The sequence below is a fragment of the Oncorhynchus mykiss genome, chromosome 2 (assembly GCF_057628025.1).
Source record: "Oncorhynchus mykiss isolate SJ-2025 chromosome 2, ASM5762802v1, whole genome shotgun sequence".
Lineage (NCBI taxonomy): Eukaryota > Metazoa > Chordata > Actinopteri > Salmoniformes > Salmonidae > Oncorhynchus > Oncorhynchus mykiss.
The window spans coordinates 61,754,123-61,769,166 of NC_143023.1; the positions used below are offsets into that span (position 1 = coordinate 61,754,123).

Below are 15,044 nucleotides of genomic sequence, written 5' to 3' on the forward strand. Positions count from 1 at the left end.
GGTGGAATCAGTTTGGTGGTGATTGACTTGCCCATCTTAGTGACAATCAACCTGTCATTTTTGGGGTGGTAGCCCAATGTTTTCAGAAAAAACACTTTGCACACCTGTTGTGCAGAACCGCTCTGGTTTAGAAGATGGTACAGAAACTACCTGCTGCGTCGACTGTAAGCACCAACTGTAACATTTTTCTTAGATTGCTGTGCCACCGTGTGGAAGATCCATGTCCTCTTCTCCTTATAATTCATCTCCCATTAATTTTCCCATATTTCCATTCGCCTAACCTCTGAAATATTCTGAGTACATTGCCTCTTGCATTTGGGACCACATGGCTTACCCATTGGTGGAATCTTGGATTTCTTGTTTGATAGGTGTTCTGGAGTTGTGTCCACGGGCTCAGCTGCCACTTGTGCTGGAACATCCAACTCTGAAGGTGGATGATAATCTTCATCATCATCATCATTGGCAATTTATTTATCTTCTGATAGTCTGATGTCTAATGAGTCAGAGACCACCCACTGGTTCTCTATTTCTTCAAATAGTGTTGACACTGCGACTTCAGTTAAAGGGGGTAGATCAGGAATCTTTGTTGAAATGTGGCCCTCAAAATCAACTGAAATAAATAGAGCAAATAATCAGGAACATGTATAATAATACATAATAATAATTAATAGTGACATTTTCTGGTGTGCAAACATATGATCATAATCATTTTCAGTTATTCTATAATATAGGATATAATCAATGTTGATTTTATCTTGTGCAAACATGATCTTAATAATTTTCACTGTCAAAACATGGCAACTTTGATCCGCATTGATACTAATCATCTAGGCCACAGGGATTGGTGGAAGTCATGCAAAACAGTTTTTTTCGCATTCATGTAAAGATGGCACTGAAGCAGACACATTGAGCACACGTTTGGCATGTCAAAGCTTGTTGTACTAATTACATATGCCACCAACAAAGGTGATGGATACAATTTGGGATTTTAACTTTCATGACCAGGACAAGGTATAATAGATTGAAGCTAGTATAAACTGCTGATCGTCTCTTATGGGAACATGTAGCACAAATCTATTGCTTCATGCTAATGCTAGCTAGGTAGGATTTGATGTTTTGGTAGGGGGGCGTCATTTTTAGCTAAGTGGCTGTCACTGGCTAGTAATGGTGTGTATGGTGTACTGATTCAAAGAAACCAGCATATGAAATTTCAGAATAAAATTGATTATATGTATAATAGATTGACGTTAGTATCAATTGCAGATCTCTTATGAAGGCAGGTAGCATTGTTAGTCTATGCTCACTAGCTAGCTAATTAATTTTGATGTCAGATGTACTTAGCTAGCTAGTACTTACCAGTGTCTGGATGTCGGCGTTTCAGAGCAAGTTCAACCATCATTTCCCCCCGGGAATGCTGTGCCATGGTGTTGTATCCCTAGATTAGCAATGTATGTGTGTAGCTGTCAGTCAGTGTCATACAGTTTCGATTGCATCACTATCAGAATAAAATGATATGATACAAAGGTTAAACGCAGTAACTGCAGCCAATGGCAGGTTGAAACCAAGCTAAAAGGCAGTAAGTTCAGTTACTGCCATTTACCTTGGTTTCACAGTTACGTTTTGCAGTTACTGCTAATACGACCCCCATTTTCTCAAAAACACAATACAATAGAGGCAGGATACTTGTCCACTGACTCGCCAGACATGACCCTGTGTGAACCAAGGTCCTTTACACCACCAATTAATCCACACATAAATCGGTCAACCGAATGGTTTCTAGTCATCTCTCCTCCTTCCAGGCTTTTTCTTCTCTTGATTCTATATTGCGATTGGCAACTTTCATAAATTAGGTGCCTTACCGCCACTGACCTCTTTGGTTTTTCAGTCACCCACGTGGTTATAACCAATGAGGAGATGGCACGTTGGTACCTGCTTCTATAAACCAATGAGGAGATGGGAGAGGCAGGACTTGCAGTGGGATCTGCATCAGAAATAGAACGGTCTTCTATTTTAGCCCTTTGCTATGCAGAAGCTTGTTGGCGCGCCCAAGCAGTGTGGGTGCAATAATTGAATAATATAGACGTAGTCGTGGTAATGCTTTAAATCCATCACTGCAAATGACTGACAATTTCGACATCGAATACATGTGGATCACATTTTAGGGTTGAGGTATGATTCTGTGGAAGGCTTGGCAACAGAGTGCACGTGTTGCAGCAGACCCAGGCACAACTGGAGGTGTGCTTTATGGAGCGGGCACACCATAAATAAGCCTGTAGACTATATCAGTAGGTTAAGGCTACAATATCCTTTCATAGTGTTTATATCAGTACAACAACATAGGTCTATCAGATAGCGGACGTTTGGAGGGCATAGGGCCTACCTTTTCTGGAGACACAGGATAATCAAGTTTCAGTTATGACATCACTTGTTTATAATATTAGTCAATATACCTACTATGTCAAAAAGTGCGGGCAAAGCAGAAAAAAATGTAGGTAGGCCTAGGATAATGCTTTGTTCATTCTTCATATTAATGTCGCTTCACATTTGTATAATTCTAATTATGGATGATGGAAGTCTATGAGATTAATATGTAGCCTACAGAATCAGTCATCATGTTGGCCTACGGCTAGTTGACTAGTTTAAGAATAGTTTAACAGTGTAAATGGATCAAACACATTTGTTTTAGAGATAAGCTTGATTCAACATTTTTCATGCAAGTGAATTGGCAAAAGGTGGAATTATTGTAAACCAAGTGACAGGGATGGGGTCTACCAACAAAACCATTACCAAAACCCCACATCTATAAAGTTCTGTCATGATTGTCTCTGTCTTTGTAGGGGTTACAGGAAGCCCCAGAAAGGACATTCCCTGTATTCTTCAGAGGAAAACTGGGGGAGAAGGTTAGTGTGATAGTATGACATTCCAAATGATCTGAGATCCTCAATTTCTTTCAAATTAAATGTTACCTAATTATATATTTTTAATTACTTCCTTCCCATTTCCAGTCCTAATTCCAAAACCATTCCCACTGTAGTATCCATTGCCCTGACATTGAGGTTTGTTAAAACACAATCCACAGCTCCATCAGGAGACCCCAGGATTTGACCTGTTGGACCCCAACATGAGAGTCATAGATGTTAGTTATAACTGCCTCCACGACAAACACCTGAAGAGTTTTTTCCGCCATCCGGAAAGGAAGAAGCGGCTGGTGAAGCAAGGCCTCATCACCTCAAATGAGAAGGCAAGGCAGACCTCCCTTTTCTTTCCAAAATCTAAGTGACACTTATATGGAACTGAGAAAATTGTACAGGTGTAAGCAATATGATGGCTAGGTGAAATGTTTGCCATTTTGCTTAGCTTACACAAATCCAAATCTACATATGGTCATTGTTAGTGCAGGTTGTAAAAGAGAATGTGTTCTTAATGTCTTACCTGGTTAAATACAGGCAAAATCAATCAATATTAGGGTAGGGGTTAGAGGTAGATTTGGGATTGGGTGTTTGTACACATGAACTTCCTCTAAAAATGGCTCTTTTGTGGCTCCTCCCTTTCAGGTGCTGTGTACGTGTAAAGAGTACAATCGCTACAGTAGCTACATCAAGTCAGTTCAGTTGCTGTGGGAGAAGCAGTGCTGTGCCCAGCAGGTTAGAGTGGTCTGCTTTCTAGATGCATAATTATAAAAACACAAAAGCTATATTGTAAGACACCTTTCCATGCGTTTTATTTCAACAAGACCAGGAAAAACTTGTGGAAGGGTGCAAATTAATCTCTCTCTCTCTCAGAAAATGCTTTTGAAGCAGTTCCTAGTCTTGCAACAGCAAGGGGAGGTTCCGTCCCACATTTCACTGACGGATGTTAGAGATTGGCTCATTGCCAAGGGTAGAAGCTACTTTAAGAACACGTGAGTGTTATTAGAATCTTTTACTGAAATTTGTAAAAAAAAACATAAGCAAAGGTGTGGAATCACGTTGACCTCCTATCTAGCAATAACTTAAGAAATAGATATGGTGGACAGTTTGAGTTGTAGAAAAATGAAGGTTAATCATGTTTTATGTTCCCTTGTATGTGAAGGTTTCAGAGTGAAATGGAAGAGGGGAAGAACCTTCACTTGGCCGAACTGGCTTGGGATGTGAAACGACGCCTCAGGCTTAAGGAGCTGGAAAGAGAAGTGTGCAGGGAGCTGCGCCTGGAGCGCCGAATCCTCTGGTCGGTGATTGGACAGGTAAGGATGGAACAGCGGCACTCCTAGGGCTGATATCAACTCACAGTTAGTTGCTTAAGCAGCAGTAGGACCTCAGTGTTTCTGTTGGTATCTTCATCCATTTGCCTCTCTTTCTCACCCGTCTCTCTTAGCCTGGTAGCCAGATGGGAGATTGGAGACCCCTGGGCATGGAGACACACACACCTCTGGGAATGGACTCTCCCTTCAGACACTCCACCTCCTCGATGGACACTCTTTCCAGTCAGATCTCGACTGAGAACCTCGAGGTTGCTAGGCTACATACTGCCAGACCACATATTGCCAGACCACAAACTACCAGACCACGTTCTGCCAGACCACCAACTGAAAGACCTAGCAGTGACTCTGATCCCTCTGGAACCTTGTCTTCTGTGATGACCTGCTCACCACATTCAGCTAGCCCGTCAGTGGTAGGTCATTTTGGTCATGAACATGTTCCCAGCTTTCACTCTTTGGGGGCTGTAGGCATATTACTGCTTCCCTGTCTCCCTTCTACTGGGAAATCCATATCCAAGTACAGTGGCAAGAAAAAGTATGTCAACCCTTTGGAATTACCTGGACTTCTGAGTAAATTGGTCATAAAATGTTATCTGATCTTCATCTAAGTCACAACAATAGACAAACAATGATACTTTTTCATGTCTTTATTGAACACACGGTGTAAACATTCACAGTGCAGGGTGGAAAAAGTACACTCAGCAAAAAAAGAAACTTCCCTTTTTCAGGATCCTTTCTTTGAAAGATAATTCATATATATCCAAATAACTTCACAGATCTTCATTTTAAAGGGTATAAACACTGTTTCCCATGCTTGTTCAATGAACCATGAACAATTAATGAACATGCATTTGTGGAACGATCGTTAAAACACTAACAGCTTACAGACGATAGGCAATTAAGGTCACAGTTATGAAAACTTAGGAAACTAAAGAGGCCTTTATACTAACCTTTCTATTAACCTCAAAAGAAAGATGCCCAGGGTTCCTGCTCATCTGCGTGAACGTGCCTTCGGCATGCTGCAAGGACGCATGAGGACTGCAGATGTGGCCAGGGCAATAAATTGCAATGTCCGTTCTGTGAGATGCCTAAGACAGCGCTACAGGGAGACAGGACGGACCGCTGATTGTCCTCGCAGTGGCAGACCTCGTGTAACAACACCTGCACAGGGTCGGTACATCCGAACATCACACCTGCGGGACAGGTACAGGATGGCAACAACAGCTGCCCGAGTTTCACCAGGAATGCACAATCCCTCCATCAGTGCTCAGACTGTCCGCAATAGGCTGAGAGAGGCTGGACTGAGGGCTTGTAGGCTCGTTGTAAGGAAACCGGCACAACGTCGCCAATGGGCACAAACCCACCATCGCTGGACCAGACAGGACTGTCAAAAAGTGCTCTTCACTGACGAGTCATGGTTTTGTTTCACCAGGGGTGATGGTCGGATTCGCATTTATCGTCGAAGGAATGAGCGTTACACCGAGGCCTGTACTCTGGAGCGGTATCGATTTGGAGGTGGAGGGTTCTTCATGGTCTTGGGCGATGTGTCACAGCATCATCGGACTGAGCTTGTTGTCATTGCAGGCAGTCTCAACACTGTGCGTTACAAGGAAGACAAACCTACTCCCTCATGTGGTATCCTTCCTGCAGGCTCATCCTGACATGACCCTCCAGCATGACAATGCCACCAGCCATACTGCTCGTTCTGTGCGAGATTTCCTGCAAGACAGGGATGTCCACTGTGGGCCGGGCGCAGTGCGCACTAACCAAGGTTGCACGGTGTTTCCTCCGACATATTGGTGCGTCTGGCTTCCGGGTTGGGTGCGCGCTGTGTTAAGAAGCAGTAGGTTTGTGTATCGGAGGACGCATGACTTTCAACCTTCGTCTCTCCCGAGCCCGTACGGGAGTTGTAGTGACGAGACAAGATAGTAGCTACTAAACAATTGGATACCACAAAATTGGGGAGAAAACGGGGTAAAATTCACACAAAAAAAAGGAATGTCCGTGTTCTGCCATGGCCAGCGAAGAGCCCGTAACGCAATCCCATTGAGCACGTCTGGGACCTGTTGGATCGGAGGGTCCTCCTGTGGCCCCCCCCCCCCCCCAGAAATGTCTGGGAACTTACAGCAAGAACTGGCAAATACTTTTGATTTTGAACCCCATTTTTGTTCAGGGACACATTATTCCATTTCTGTTAGCCACATGTTCAGTTTATCCTGTTTGGGATAGGGGGCAGTATTTTCACGTTCAGATGAAAAGCGTGCCCAGAGTAAACTGCCTGCTACTCAGGCCCAGAAGCTAATATATGCATAGTATTAGTAGATTTGGATAGAAAACTCTCTGACGTTTCTAAAACTGTTTGAATGATGTCTGTGAGTATAACAGAACTCATATGGCAGGCGAAAACCTGAGAATAATCCAACCAGGAAGTGGGGAATCTGAGGTTTGTAGTTTTTCAACTCATTGCCTTTCTACTATACAGTGTAAATGGGGTCATATTGCACTTACTAATAAGGCTTCCACTAGATGTCAACAGTCTTTAGAACCATGTTTCTGGCTTCTACTATGAAGGGGGAGCGAATAAGAGCTGTTTGACTAAGAGGTCTGGCAGAAGGCCATGAGCTAAGTCATGCACGCGGCCGTGAGAGCGAGCTGCGTTCCTTTTCATTTCTAAAGACAAAGGAATTGTCCGGTTGAAACATTATTGAAGATTTATGATAAAAACATCCTAAAGATTGATTCTATACATCGTTTGACATGTTTCTACGAACTGTAATAGAACTGTTTTGACTTTTCGTCTGGACTTTCATCTGGACTTGACCGCGCCTTGTGAATTTCGATTGGTGAACTAAATGCGCTAACAAAAAGGAGGTATTTGGACATAAAGATGAACTTTATCGAACAAAACAAACATTTATTGTGGAACTGTGATTCCTGGGAGTGCATTCTGATGAAGATCATCAAAAGGTAAGTGAATATTTATAACGCTATTTCTGACTTTTACTGACTCCACAACATGCCATCTGTATGGCTTGTTTTTGTGTCTGAGCGTTGTACTCAGATTATTGCATGGTGTGCTTTTTCCGTAAAGCTTTTTCGAAATCTGACACAGCGGTTGCATTAAGGAGAAGTATATATTTATTTCTGTGAATAACACTTGTATATTTTATCAAAGTTTATGATGAGTATTTCTGTAAATTGTTCTGGCTCTCTGCAAATTCGCCGGATGTTTTCGAGGCACAACATTACTGAACATAACGCTCCAATTTAAACTGAGATTTTTGGATATAAATATGAACTTTATCAAACAAAACATACATGTATTGTGTAACATGAAGTCCTATGAGTGCCATCTGATGAAGATCATCAAAGGTTAGTGATTAATTTGATCTCTATTTCTGCCTTTTGTGACTCCTCTCTTTGGCTGGTAAATGGCTGTATGTTTTTCTGTGACTAGGCACTGACCTAACATAATCGTATGGTGTGTTTTCCCTGTAAAGCCTTTTTGAAATTGGACATGATGGGTAGATTAACAAGAAATTAAGCTTTAATTTGGTGTTTTGCACTTGTGAATGTATGAAAGTTAAATATTTCGAAAAAATATGTTTTATCTCTGCCATTTCAGCGGATGTTGTCGAGGGGTTCCCCTAGCCTTAAGAAGATGTCTCAGTTGTTCAATCTTGTATGTTCATACAATTATTTTCACATGTTAAGTTTGCTGATAATAAACAATGTAGACAGTGAGAGGACGTTTCTTTTTTTGCTGAGTTTATGTGAACCCTTGGTTTTAATAAACGGTTTACCCTACTTTGGCAGCAATAACCTCAACGTTTTCTGAAGTTGCAGATCAGACCTGAGCAACGGTCAGGAGGAATTTTATACCATTCCTCTTTACAAAACTGTTTCAGTTTAGCAATATTCTTGGGATGTCTGGTGTGAACCGCTCTCTTGAGGCCCTGCCACAGAATCTCAATCGAGGTCCCCTACTCTGACTGGGCCACTCCAGAAGGCATATTTTCTTCTGTTGCAGCCATTCTGTTGTTGATTTACTTCTGTGTTTTGGGTCGTTGTCCTGTTACATCACCCAACTTCTGTTGAGCTTCAATTGGCGAACAGCCTTACATTCTCCTGCAAAATGTCTTGATAAACTTGGCAATTCATTTTTCCATCGATGATAGCTAGCTGTCCAGACCCTGAGGCAGCAAAGCAGCTCCAAACCATGATACCATGCTCCCTTCACCATACTTTACAGTTGGGATGAGGTTTTGATATTGGTGTGCTGTGCTTTTTTTTCTCCACACAGTGTTGTGTGTTCCTTTCAAACAACTCAACTTTAGTTTAATCTCTCCACAGAATCTGGAACATCCAGATGCTCTTTTACGAACTTCAAACGTGCAGCAATGTTTTTATTTGGACAGTCGGTGGCTTCTTCCGTGGTGTCCTCCCATGAACACCATTCTTGTTTAGTGTTTTACGTATCGTAGACTCGTCAACAGAGATGTTAGGATGTTCCAGAGATTTCTTTAAGTCGTCAGCTAACACTCTAAGATTCTTCTTAACCTCATTGAGCATTCTGCACTGTGCTCTTGCAGTCATCTTTGCAGGACGGCCATTCCTAGGGAGTGTAGCGACAGTGCTGAACTTTCTCCATTTATATACAATTTGTCTAACCGTGGAGTGATGAACATCAAGGCTTTTAGAGATACTTTTGTAACCCTTTCCAGCTTTATGCAAGTCAACAATTCTTAATATTAGGTCTTCTGGGATCTCTTTTGTTTGAGGCATGGTTCACATCAGGCAATGCTTCTTGTGAATAGCAAACTCAAATTTTGTAAGTATTTATAGGGCAGACAACTCTAACCAACATCTCCAATCTCGTCTCAATGATTGTACTCCAGGTTAGCTAACTCCAATTAGCTTTTGGAAAAGTCATTAGCCTAGGGTTTCAAATACTTTTTTCAACTTACACTGTGAATGTTTAAATTATGTATTCAGTATAGACAATACAAATACAATAATTTGTGTGTTATTAGTTTAAGCAGAATGTGTTAATCTGTTGTTGTGATTTAGATGAAGATTAAATCTAATTTTATGACCAGTTTATGCAGACATTCCGATAATTCCAATAGGGTTCATATACTTTGTCTTGCCACTGTATTTGGATGATATGATGTGATATGTGTTTGCCACTTTAGTAAATGTAAAACGTCTAGATGAGGAAGATGATTAAGTTGCAACAATGGAGACCACACATTTGATATAGAGTGATTGCTAGAAAATAAAGAAAAGTATACTTGTTATATTTACTTTTTTAAATAATTTGATATGTATTAACATGTGTTTTGATTTCCAACATACTGTGAATCTTAATAAATTCTGTTGATGTTCATATATACAGATTACTGTTAGGGACTTGCTGCTCCTGATTGGGCACATAACGAGCTCAGTATTGGAGGAGGTAAATAGCATCCTGATCCCTGCCTTGGTTGACCTTATAAGGCTGAGAGCTTCAGAAAGTGCTGCAGAGAATATGCTCCCCATCAGCAAAGACACCAATGAAGATTCAACCCAGGGCTCTGTCAGCTGTACCTCCCTACTCTCCAAAGTCAATGTCATCTGTCTCACTCAGAGTCCTGACAGTAGGTTCTCCCCAATCTCCATTGATGAACCAGTCACTGCTGTCCAGACTTATTGTAGCAGCAGTTCTCTGTCCAGTGAGGAACGAGCACACTCTTTCTCCAGTCAGATCTCTACTAAGAACCTCCTGGCTGCTAGGCCACGTTCTGCCAATCCACCATCTGCTAAACTACCATCTGATAAACCACAATCTGCTAAACCACCACCTGCTAAACCACAATCTGCTAAACCACCACCTGCTAAACCACAATCTGCTAAACCAACGCCTGCTAAACCAACACCTGCCAAACCACCACCTGCTAAACCACATTCTGCTAAACCACCTACTGCCACTGACTACTCTGGAACCTTATCTGCTGTGGACGGTCGTGGGCATGTCATCCCTGTCAAACTGACCTTGGCCCCTTTCTCCTCCTTAATCTCCAGCGACGAGACCAACACCAACCTCTCCTCCAGCAGCCTCCCCTCCTCGTGCTCCATCAAGCTTTCAGACAGTAGGAGTGACATTCCTTGCTCCCTGACTGTAAGCTCCATTTCAAATGTTCCTGGACCTGACTCCAGCAGCAGCCCTCTGCGGGAGAATCAATTTGCTACTGAGGTCTCGTCGATCTGCCTCAGCCAAGATAGAAATGGCCAAGGAGGGAGTGTGACACCTCCAGCCCCTTTGGATGTTTCCCTCCCCTCCATTATTGAACGGGCTGGCGGACCTGTATGTTCCGTCATCTCCCAGTCTTTAGCAATTGTGGAGGGGCGGTCAAGTGTGAATGGTGAGGAGGGCTCTCCATCTCCCACCACAGTCTCCCATTCTCCTACAAGGGTGTTTGTCAGCCACTTAAGGAGTAGCCCACTAGGTGAGGACCTTGTAGATTCAACACTTGCGGATGTTATCTCTGTCCTGAAAATGGAGGGAATTATTTCCTTCTCTCCGACTTTGGAGGAGGAGCTGCTTGATCTCTCCTCCAGTTGTTCTTCGTCATCAAGCGAAACACTGCAATATGTGTCTGTTGGCCCTCTTGGCAGTGGGTCGGAGACGTCCTTCAAACTTCTTGGGGGTCGTACTCTGAGTATCGCCACCCCAACGGCCCATGTTACCACAGAGGACTTAGAAGTCTACAGTGATGAGATCATTGACGAAATCCTTATTATAATGAGGACCAAAAAAGATGATGACAGTGGAAGTGACGTCTCTGGTGCATCAACACCATGCAACACACCAGCACCACAGAGCCGGTCCTCTTCTGCACTGAGGGGAGTGCTTCCCCATGACAGGAGGATACTCCGCACAACACTGCTTGGAATCCAGAACACACTAGACAGTGAGAACGTCTCAGGAGAGTGTTCCACCTCACCACAGGACAATGCCAGAGTCCTGGAGATGATAAAGTTGCTGCAGAGGCGCCTTGAGGAGACACCCTCAGAGTCCTCCATCCATATCACAGATGTGGCTTCACCCTTGGGCTTTCCTCTCCCTGTATCTCTCTATGCTGTTCAGTCGTGTGTATTTGCCACTGACAAAGACCTGAAGGCAGAAAGAGTGAAGGGAGTCTTTGAAAGCCTGAGATCCCAGTTTATGAGCTACTCCATCAAGCCTGTGAGTAACATCATTACCAGGGCAACAACAAAGATGGCTGCCTCCAATCAGCTTAGTTCAGAGACCCTCCAGGCAGCATCAGCAAAATCATCTGCTGTGGCTCAGAACCTTATTAGTTCGGTTTTATTTAAAGTTGCCACGGTGTCCTGCTCTGATGACTTAGAGGGTCTGGGTGATCATCTCAGATGCCCCTCAACTTTGACCAGAGTTCTGACACCTTTGACCTCGGAGAAAGCTACACTGACACCTGCTGTTCTGAAGATCAGAAGGGAGATGTCTAAGGAAGTGGCCACCGAACTCCAGAGTTTCTTGATCAAGGAATCCCTTACTGGCACCCAGACACCATCCAATGGACATGTTTGCACTTCTGGTTCTGCCCCAAGGGAAGCTGTGCGGGACATCCTGAGGAAAACCAAAGAGGAGGCTTCCAACAAAAGCCTGAATAATATTTTCTCTGTTAATTTGGATGAGCGGCTCACAGACTCTATTGCAGATGCCTTATATCCAAAGCTTTATGACCGATTGGAGTCCAAAAGAGAGCTGCAGGCTTCTTATTACAGCTCCCAGATCAGCTGTAGCCTCAGCCCCTTCAAAGTTGAGAGCAGCCTAGAGCTCCAGGAGTTCACTGACCCACTTTCTGAGTCAGTATTGTGTCTCCTGGATAGGACATTTGGAGATAAAGCTCAGAACTTAAAAACAGGCGGGGGTGTTTTACAATATGTCACAGACCCAACCTATAAGAAGCTTTTGATTGGACCCCACACCAACGACGTCAATGTGGTTATGCACACGATTGCAGTGGAGGAGTTGCCTGTTGAGGGTTGTATTGCGCAAAGTGAGGCCATTCATGGCCTTCACAAGAAGCAAGAGTTACCTTCCAGCACCAGTGGCAGAGGGAATGAGACCCCGAGCCCTACTAATTGTCTACTGGAGGGTGTAGTGGGCAAACTGGTACGGAAGATGCTATTTCAGGGCCTTGACATCCCTGAGGTACCCATGAACTACAGCCGCTCTGAGAACTTTAAGCTACAGAATGAACTGGTGGCAAAGCTTTGTCCTCTGATGGTAAGGACAATCATGGCTACAACCATAGCCAATCAACAACCTACTATTCAAGAAGCAGTGATGTCTTCCGAGAACATCCATGTGAAAGAGCTGTGTGAGGCAGGTATCAAACACCTCAAAGAGAACCATGTACCCGATGACTCTGAGACAAACATCATGGTCAGAGGGGCTTTGAGTGAAATTGAATCCTGTATGATTGAGACCTCCGACAAGGACTCTCCCAGTCTACATTCCACACCAGAGGTGGTTGTAGACCTGATCACCAAGCTGCTTCATGGGTATGAGCTTAACTCAGAGGACTTTGCATCACCTGTGTCATCCCCAACCACCACTCTCTCTGATGTGGCAATGGACATGGTGGTTTCTGTCCTTCGGGACATGTCCGATTCCCCAGACGTTACCTCAGCATTGGAAATGACCAAGGATCTCAAGACGCCGTACTCCCGCCCCTCAAGTGCAAGGATTGTAAGTGCCCTCTGCAGAGAGCTGGAGGAGCACATGGGCTCTCCTGATGCTCTGAGGCGAGCTTTGAGCCGTGGCAGCGGGGAGATGACAACAGCCATTGCGAGTGCAGTCACCAGGGAAGTCAACCGTCTGGGTTCAATTGTACCCAAAGTCTCTATCAGGCCGCTCTCCTCAGACATCTGCCTAAGGACAGACCAGGACAAGGTCATGGTTAAGAGCCGATGTGGCTCGGCTGAGGTGAAGGCATCCCAACCGGTGTATATTATTGTTCATGTAGAGGCGGTGATGGATATCATTGTCCGGCTGCGGTCTCTGATTGTTCCTCGGACCCAGGATAAACTGGCCAGCTGGACCCTAGTTGAGGATGTGACCAACAAGCTGTCCAGTGCTCTGTGGGTGAGGGTGACTAACAGGTGGAGGGAAGCAAATGTCTGCCTGAAGGCAACAGACATCTTTCAGTTGGTGCTGTCTGTGCATAGAAAGTTGATGCAACGCTATGGCACAGAGGAAGCCCTACAGAAGATACTGTGCCACAAGGCACCCAAGCTGCACAAGGACATTGTCTGTCTTGTCACGAACGGAATTATGGATGCACCATCCAAACTTCAAAGCACCAAAAATCTGGAATCTACACTCAACTTGAAAGAATTGACAGCCTTGTTTAATGAAATGACAACCCGTCAATCTTTGAATAAGAAAGCTGAGCAGAGCAGCATGAAGACTGAGATTGAACAGTCGGAGTGGTCCACTGTGGAACAAGTGACATCCGGTTCCACCAGCTTCATTAGGGAGCTTATATTAGAAGAAGTCCTGATGAAGCTTGTCAAGAAGATATGCCGTATGCCAAAAAGGATCAACAAGCGTCAGCGCATCCAGATCAGTGATCTGGTGACTGAGCTGATCCGATTGTTCGACGATGAGGTGACCAAATATCTGATTGAGGAAATGGAAAGCCAGAAAAAAAGTTTCAATTCTAAGATGACATCGAAGCTGGCAGATGCCATCTACACTGACCTTGGGAAGGTCAAGCGTTTGAAACGCTCCTTGAAAATTGACGATTTATTTGAGGATCAGGAGATGCTTTCCATTGTCTCTGTCATTGTTTCCCACAAGCTACTGGCCATCTTGAAACCCTCAGTTTCCAACCCATATGACCGTGAGACCTCAGACCTTGAAGACTCATGCAGTAATGATTTGGAGGATGCGGAATCTGAGGGGGTGCATTATACAACTGGCAGAAAGGTAAGACAAGCTCAGATTACTCTTGAATGGTCATTGGTTGTGCTTTTTGATATCGGCACCAGTAAGTATAGTTGTATAATTATAGGAATATGTAAAGGAAGTGAAATTGAAGTTTAATTGTGCATTCTTGAATTCTAATCACAGTCCAACATGAGCATCGTCCTTACAGACACTACAAACCAGCCAGAGATGTACATTGCTGTGGATTCTACACCTATGAGTGAGTATTCCTGGGGGGAAATGTTCTTATGGGACAATTATATATAAAGAAGTAATAAATTATTGTTTTTTCAGACAATTGTCCATCTGAAATTCTTACATATTTTCATCTTCTTGCCAGTTAAATTATCCAAGATGAGGAAAGGCATCCGGGACTTCTTCCGGGGAGTCCAGAAGGCCTGGAAACGCTTGGTCACCTGCAAGTCCTCTGGGTCCTCTGATGGGTAGCCTGGATGACGTGCAGCCCATGTCAGTTGCTTTTGCCAGGCTACATCTGAGGAGGACACCACAACTGGCCTCAATACAACATTTTTATTTTTGTTGGTCATTTCTGTTTTCATTTTGAATCCCCTAATGCTGCTATATTTGAACCAGGCTGTCAGTGGACTAGCTTACCATTAGTTTATACTCCTTAAGGAAGATACACTATAGGCTAGTCAACACCACAATTCCATCTGGGTCTTTTGATCCCTTATTAGCTCCCACTCCTGTAACTAGGAATGTGAGCTTCTAAATGTCATTCAGACATCTACAGCTTCTCCTGTGATTAGGAAGATAAGCTAAGAAGCCCAACCAATTGACTAGATG

General features: G+C 43.7%; 1 protein-coding gene across 1 annotated transcript; it reads left to right on the forward strand.

Moving 5' to 3' along the window:
- The first annotated feature begins 2,843 nt into the window (after positions 1-2,843).
- On the forward strand, positions 2,844-14,782 carry LOC110517167 (uncharacterized). Its single transcript, XM_090204140.1, has 9 exons — positions 2,844-2,900; positions 3,080-3,241; positions 3,555-3,644; positions 3,783-3,901; positions 4,072-4,222; positions 4,354-4,650; positions 9,636-14,237; positions 14,382-14,457; positions 14,578-14,782. Exons 2-9 carry the CDS (start codon positions 3,122-3,124, stop codon positions 14,682-14,684), a joined length of 5,562 nt encoding a protein of 1,853 aa, XP_090060266.1. The 5' UTR covers positions 2,844-2,900; positions 3,080-3,121; the 3' UTR covers positions 14,685-14,782.
- The last annotated feature ends 262 nt before the right edge of the window (positions 14,783-15,044 follow it).